Below are 7,586 nucleotides of genomic sequence, written 5' to 3'. Positions count from 1 at the left end.
GCTGTCATCCTTGAAAACTGGAACGACACACTGTAAAAGCTATTCATCTCACCGAGTCAGCAGATTCCCCTTGAGCTTGTAAGAATTGTATTCTCCAATCAGCTGTGTGAGAGTCAGGTGATTGTGGACTCTGCATCTCTTTTGCTACTGTATAAGGAACTAAGCTGGACTCTTACTTCATCTCATGACTCAAGTATTTAACTACTTGTTCCGATAAGTCTCCAAACAGGTGTCTTGAAATCTCAATACAGGAAGTTACTCGCGTCTCAATTTCTCACGCTCAGCTGAACAGAAACAAGCGATGGTTCCTCTTTCCTATTCTGGGTCATCTGTAAACCAAGCTTGAAGACTTGACGAGTAGCTGAACCCGTGAGAGGAGACTTGTGTTGCAGTGCGAGATGTCGGGGATCTCGCTTCTCAGGATGACGGAGCGCTCCAGACAGAGTCGCACAGAGCGGCTGGTGTTTGCCCGCGTTGTCCCGTCTCGTCTCTTGAACACGACCTCTGTGTGGTGGTGATTCTGTTTAGTACCGCTATTGTACCGGGTCCATTCCCGGCGGCTAGTCGCTCGTAGTGTGTGTGCGTGTGTGAGTGCTGATGTCACCTACGCTCCCGTTTAGTGCTATGAGACCACAGGTACTGTGGGCTACAGTCAAACCAGCCACACGCAAATACACGTTTCAGAGATGTATGTTTATTTTGCATTTTATATTTCTTTCTTTTTTTTTAATGTATGACCATTCTGATTGCATCTGAAATGACTAAAACAAAAGACACGTAATCCTTATTGTATTCTGATCAACTGCAGGCTAATATGTAGGCGTCACCAAGCGAACTAAAGAAGCTCATTAAAGGTCGTAGAAAACATCTGATGTGTCTTTGTTGATGTCTCAGTGTCCTACTTCCCCCCCCCACTCTATTAAAGGGATAGGACGGATGTTTCAGGTTGTATGAGGCACTTCTCCACAGTCCTCCACACACTCCACTACCCAAGTACATTACTTTGATCCTGTCCGGTTCTCCAAACCTCATATACTGTAACACACTGACTCTGGAGAAGTGCCTCACACAACCACACTTAAACAGCCGTACTCTCCCTTTCACCTGGAGACACATTTCTCTGTTGGCTAACAGTCAACAGGACGACAACATTAGCCAGCACTTGATTCTACATAATGACTCGTCTCTTGGGTGTGCGCCTGCTTTACATCGTACATCTCCTTTTAAACGGCATACAAGCAGTACATATTATGGAATGATCTGAAGTTACATTCAGCAAGAGGAGTTACAGCCAGCAGCAGCGTAGTGCAAAGATGCCATGTCAGCGTACAGAGAGATCATACAGAGATATGAACACACATGCAGACACATTCCCACAGCCTGAGGGACCAGCAGGGAGGAGAGTTCACACAAGTGCTTAATACAACTTTTTTTTTCTTTTTTTTAAGAGATATGTAATAAGTTTGTTATGAAGAAATGAGCCGGGATGTCATAGCAACAAAAAAAACAAAGTGTCACAGAATGTGGGCGTTCCATTGACTTCATTCTAACTCGACAGCAGCAGTTGACAAAATGTCTCCTCGAGGTCCACGTGATCGTCAGCAGATGGACTTCAACGCAAAGCAACTCCATTTGCCGAAGAAGACCGTGTGATATGACTGAAAGCTCCAGAACAGCTACTAGATGGACCTTGAGGTTAGATGATGTTGTCAACTGTTCTTCTCCCCCATAGAGAGCAGCTGTGTGACATTTAAAACTAAAAGCTCTAGAAATGATTGGACAATCCACTCATGGGGTCAAACTGAAGGAATGACAATGGAACTCTTCAGTAAACATTTGAATACAATCAAGAATCTCTACTGAGAGACCAACTGATGAGGTCTGAACCCGACTCTGGAGAGTCAGGTCCAGACATTCACGCGTCTAAGTGCAGGTAATAAAAAAAAAAAGGTGCAACGTGTAGAACCTGGCAACCTGCTCCAAACAAATAGAGGGCAGCATTTCACCTCTACTACTGGGTCCATGCGCTCTACATGTACAGTCATTCACTCTCAACACTAACAGCAGGGAACCAATGCGTCACTGCGCTTCATTTAGCTTTGATGGAGTCTTTGTTGGATTGAACCCAACGTGGCAGAAACAAGAAAACAACTCATTTTTGTCTCTGGTCAGTGGTTAGCTTCAGCAAATGGAATACAGCCAGCAAATAAAACAGAACCAGGGGTCTGGTCCCGAGGGACCACCATGACTCCCTGCCGGATCAGCAAACCCTCTGTTGCCATCCTTAACAAAGACTAGACCCAGCAGAGTGTGCTGGGGTTTGGTGCTGGCTGAATGCTAGCTGCTACAGCTAACTGCTACTGGAGTGGGTGAATGAACATGAAGGGTTAAAGTGCTTTGAGGTACAAGAGGTATTAGAAGACGGGCCGGGGGCTAGCTGGCTAGCATGCTAACTTCAGTAGACGTCTCTGCAGCAGCATGCATAAGACGTCTTTGTCCTCTTCTCATTCTGTGGAGAATTAGTTCATTTCTTGAGTGTTTTAGTCTAAAATTCTGGCCACCTCTCACACATTGCACCTTTAGGTTCAATTATAAATCATAGCAGACATTAAAATAAGTCCATAACTAAGAGGAATTCTCTCAGGAGCTAAATCCAACAGAACATGAATCATGTTTGTGAATGCACAGCGCGCAGCTGGAGCCAGAATCAAATGTAAAAGCTTACATTTAGCCTGAAGAGTTAAGAAGGGAGACCATTCTCACACCTGCACATTCCTACTCGGCGCTACAGGGAGCAGGGACAAAGCTCCCGGATCATTCAAACGGGTCGGGTCAAGTGCATTTAGCTGTGAAAGGTACAACACACCAGCATCGCTCACATGCTCTCAGGTCTGAGCCCTTAAATCAAAAGAAAGATGAGGTAAGAGCAGCAAATGTAAGCGCTCACAAGCGAGCTCAAAACTCCTGGATGACCCTGAAGTGGTTCTCGATGGAGGGGGGCTCGTCCTCAAAGTGCAGGATCTTACTCGGACGGGCCCCGAACTCCTCCAGGGTCTTGATAAAGTGTCCGTGCTCGCGGCCCACCCACGCCCGCATGGGGTCGCACACCTCGTAAGGGGTCACGTGGGCGTGGACCGACACCCCGCTGGCGGCGAGCTCCTTCAGCACCTGCTTGTTGGTCACCCAGGTCTCGCTGCCTCCCGGGTGCCCGCCGTCCAGCCAGTACATGTCCGAGACGCCCTCGACGAAGTGCGACAGCTGCGGGTCCGCTCGGGCCCCGGCCAGCTCGTACAGCATCTGGTTCAGCACCACGCAGCCTTTGCTGAAGCCCACCAGGGTCAGCGAGAAGCCCGGGGGGGGGCCGTCAGCGCCTCCCTGTGGCCGAGGGGGGTCCGGTAGGTTGGCTCGCTCCACGCCGTGGCTCAGCAGGGCCCTGCCGTCAGAAAGGCCAACACTCACAACGCACCACGACTGTAGGGAAACCATTACACAGGCAGCAGCCTCGGCTCTAGTAGCAGCTGAGGCGATGATCATTTGTATGAGTTTTAAAAGAAACCTGAGGCAGGGTTGTCACTACAAGCAATATTATAACAAAGATACAGACTAGTGATTCATTATATAAAAGTGATAGTCGACCATAAACTCTGTTGGAAACCTCACAGAAATTATATAAAATCAAAACTGTCTACAACCAATTATGGTCTGTTTTAGATTTCTTTATTTGCTTCAGATTTATGATGTCGTGTTCTTTATTATATTTTGGTTTGTTTTTCATTCTCTATTCGCTATTTTGGGTCGAATTAAAGAAATACTTTGTTCAGAATTAAGTGTATGCACATTAAGCTCAGGCTTCAGCCTTTCTCTGTCAGAATATTACGTTTGATTTGATTCTATTTTTGATAGAATGATTTAGTACTAATCAACCACTTTGACAACTGTACGGTCAATTTGTTGTATTGTGAAATAAACTAAACTAATTTAGAGAAATGGATCAGCTAAATAACCAGAGTTGGTGGAGACCAAAACAGAGCTCAAAGAAGAGCGACTATGGACACAAACAGGCCTCTGAACGAATGATGATGTGTGTCTACTGGTGTAAATAAGCATGTTGTTTAAAGCTCGTTTGCTGCCCCCAAGTGGCCAAACAAGTGATTAACACAGCTGACCAATCGGAACAACAAGCAAATTCAAAATGTCCCTTAGAATTCAGGAGCTGATCAGAGAAGAGGAGGAGTTGAAGTACAGACCTGAGCTGGAGGAAGGCTCCGGAGTCAGGCGAGTACGGCGAGTGCTCCGGGGCCCCGAACATGTTGCTCTCCACAAAGTTGTGGTAGCTGCTGAACTTGTGGAGATGCATGCGGCCGGCTCTGACCACCCAAACGTGCCGGCCCGGGAAACGCCGGCCCAGGGTGAGGGCGACCTGCTCCAGGCTCCAGGAGAGCCACTGGGCTCCATCATGCTGCAGAGCCATCTCCTCCTCGAAGTTCTGCAACAAACGACACGAAGACAAACGAGACGTGAAGCTGCAGTGAACGACTTTTACAAACTGGAAGAACGTGAAGTATATGACGTATAATCACTCATCGCTTTACATTTGTTTGAGTTTACAGAAACGTGCATCCCTTAATCCCAGTGGACCTAAAATGAGCTTTTTCAGTCAATGTTTATGTGATGTTTAGAGCACGCAGCTTTGCTGGAGGAGGAGGAGGAGGAGGAGGCATGGCAGAGATATTTGGCCTTCAAATGTTACATTTAGACCTAAGAATAAAAATAAATCTCCCAAAAAAAGACTCTAAAAGTCAAAGATGTTTGCAAAAAGTATTGCTGCGTTTCTCTGACAACCGCTGACTTCAAACTGTGAGACAGACGAGAAAAGAAGTTCCCCTCATCCCCTCATCCCCTCCAGAGCCTCACTAAAAACCTCCCTTTGACACTCCTGATTGGTTCCATCGGCAGCATCTCCTCGGTCTGCAGTCAGACCGAGAGGTCCTGAACAACATTCGTTGTATCTACGTGGAAACATGACGGGGACGGCATCCCGCGCATACGAACGCCTCCTGGCAGATACCGGCACAGGGTGGGAACACTGACACTTGCCTGGGAAGAGCGCCGGATGAATTGCAAACGAGGACGACGATCATCGGAAGGATCGGGAGCGACAAAAGCCTCAGTGAACGAGGGCAGCGCTTGGATTCTTGAAAGCAATTAGAAAGGGAAACAAATAGCTGACGTTTAATCTTCTTTTACTCCTGCTTGGTTTACACTTGATTAATAAGTGTCCCTTCCACTTACTAAAAAAAAAAAAAAGGACCAAAAGGGCTCTGATGAGACAGTTTTGCATAATCTAACAGCTGCAGCAATTAGACGTTTGGCCCGGACTGGAGGGACACTACTGAGTCCTACTGATTCCTCACAGCAGCTTAATCACAACCGCACACATGTTGTTATCGGCTGGTCAGCTGTCAATTCATCACACACACACACACACACACACACACACACACACACACACACACACACACACAATTTGTTTTTCTTTAAGTGCTCTGCTCTTCATAAACACCTTAAAAAGCATGATCGTCCTCTGCTCTCAAAGATGATTGTTCAAAAATATGTATTTAACCGGACTGTTTTATGGATTCTCACATAAGATAAAGATGACTTATAGATGGACGGTAGCAAAAAAAGCTTCAAAGTACTGAATGCCTATTAGTGTGGTATTGTCAAATGTTTTCAAATCCCTCCACATAAACTCTTTGCACAGTGGATTGGTCATTTTCATGTTGAATTTAGAGCTCTAAAGTGCTTCCTTCAGGTGAACTTCGTGGTCTATCACTGAGCCCTAGGAAGCCTCTCCACCACAGTATAAATAAAGTGAACTCGATATCAACGCCGCCAAGAGACGCCAAGAGGGACGGGGTCAAATATCTGCCCTCGCCTGTTGAGGCCAACACTTACCAATTTGTTTTTCACGATTGTGTTAAACAGTACATAATAATTTGTGCAGAATGAGCTGCCTACCCTGCTACTAAAGTGGGAAACAATTCTAATGCATGCTAGCAGTATGCAATAACCTGCAGGTGATTGCTTTGCTTCGGGACAACAAAAGGACTCAGTCTGCTGATGACCTGTCCTGACGCAAGGGAGGTGTCACGTGCCCTGTGCAAGCCTAACTCTGTAAATGTCACATGGCGTTTAGATCTCATGAGTGTGAGCCATGTGGTTGTTGTTGTTGTTGTTGTTGTTGTTGTTGGATGTTGTAAAGGCACTTCAATTACTTTAAAACCACTCCAACTCAAAATGGAAAATCTTAAATACAATGTCATAATAATACCATAATCCATCATTGTATAGATGTGTCAGTGAGTCGTTGTGATTTTACAATAATAATAATAATAATAATAATAATAATAACTTCCAGTGATTGAAATCACTCAGTCAGGTCATCTGTCTGTCGCCCCCGTGGATCACCTGAGATCAATAGACGTCTCAAACGTGTGCTCATAGCCTCCATCACACTCACCTGAATGTCCCCGTGGAAAAACACAACATGTCTGTTGCCGCTCTCCTCCTTCGGTTCCGCGGCCGTCTGGTCGTCTGTGTCGGGCCGGAGGAGCAGCAGGTCGTTCACTCGGCTCGGGTCGTATCCGGGTACGGCGAGCAGCTTCTGGAGCCTCTGCCGCGGGCTCCCGGTGCGTGCATCCCGGCTGGCTGACGCGCTCAGCCCCGTAGGTTCAGAAGATGTCGTCGCTGCCACGGAAGTCATGGTTTTGGCCACAGCTATTAAGAGAGACGCCCGAATGGCTAGCGTGGACTCTAAAATAAGAAAATGATGTGGAGTTGTGTTTCCTCACGCAGTCACTTCATGATGTTGCTGCTGTCAGCTAGCTAGCTACCTGTCTCTATTAGCAACACAGCATCACTATCCGCAGCTAACGTCAAAACAATTAGCCCGTATGTGGCTGTAGCCCAAATACTTATCTTTGCACACTGTGCTTTATTCTTCCTCTGTCTCTCGTTGTTTGAATTGATGTTTAATTCTGACAGTTAAGAAAGGGGGTCTGTCTGCGGAAGAGAGGGGCGTAACTTGAAGTTGGAGCAGCGGCTGGCTAGTTAGCTAGCCGCTTCCAACATGCTGATTACAGAAAATGAGCCGGACAAAGTGGCCACTCGTCCAGCGGTGGTATTGGGCTTTCCTACGCTGTAACAAGGTTGTGACTGAAACATTAAGTATTTAAGTCCTACTCATTTAGCGGCTGGCTAGTGTGCGCTAATCCCACAATGTTTCTTCTTTGCGTTTTAACAGCGTCTTTACCAGCGCACTACCGCCACCTACTGGACTGGAGAGGATTAATCAGAAGATTACCTACTTTCCAGAATATTCTTTCCAAGCAGATTCCCCAATGCCATTTTATGTTTTCCATCAGTTAGCCCTGATATTATTATTATTTTTTTATTTTACATTTTCAGCCAGGCCCAGAAGCATGGGTGGGCCGCTCTTCACTGCACTCAGTAAAGAGACTGGCTTGATTTGATGCATCAGCCTTCCCCACGCTAGGGTGGAGGGTCAGGAGAAGCGACTTCAT

The 7,586-nt window shown here is 46.5% G+C and overlaps 1 protein-coding gene across 1 annotated transcript; it reads right to left on the bottom strand.

Annotated features, from left to right (window-relative positions):
* Positions 1–674: 674 nt before the first annotated feature.
* On the bottom strand, positions 675–7,291 carry cunh2orf69 (chromosome unknown C2orf69 homolog). The gene is made up of 3 exons (XM_068702100.1): positions 6,524–7,291; positions 4,248–4,486; positions 675–3,433 (listed from the first exon to the last, which is right to left on the bottom strand). Exons 1-3 carry the CDS (start codon positions 6,764–6,766, stop codon positions 2,956–2,958), a joined length of 960 nt encoding a protein of 319 aa, XP_068558201.1. The 5' UTR covers positions 6,767–7,291; the 3' UTR covers positions 675–2,955.
* Between the last annotated feature and the right edge of the window lie 295 nt (positions 7,292–7,586).

The sequence above is a fragment of the Cebidichthys violaceus genome, unplaced genomic scaffold (genome assembly GCF_023349555.1).
Source record: "Cebidichthys violaceus isolate CVI_PGR_0920_01 unplaced genomic scaffold, fCebVio1.0.p SCAF_80, whole genome shotgun sequence".
In the NCBI taxonomy this organism is placed as follows: Eukaryota; Metazoa; Chordata; class Actinopteri; order Perciformes; family Stichaeidae; genus Cebidichthys; species Cebidichthys violaceus.
Note: the sequence above shows the minus strand (reverse complement) of the source record. Positions and strands in the feature narration are given on the sequence as shown.

What these genes read in the sequence shown, in the direction of transcription:
- cunh2orf69 (XM_068702100.1), bottom strand. Translation starts at nt 6,766, where the DNA reads ATGACTTCCGTGGCAGCGACGACATCTTCTGAACCTACGGGGCTGAGC. An exon ending in TTTTCCACGGGGACATTCAG is followed by an intron (nt 4,487 to 6,523) that starts GTGAGTGTGATG and finishes CGTTTGTTGCAG; the next exon opens with AACTTCGAGGAGGAGATGGC. An exon ending in GGAGCCTTCCTCCAGCTCAG is followed by an intron (nt 3,434 to 4,247) that starts GTCTGTACTTCA and finishes TTCTGACGGCAG; the next exon opens with GGCCCTGCTGAGCCACGGCG.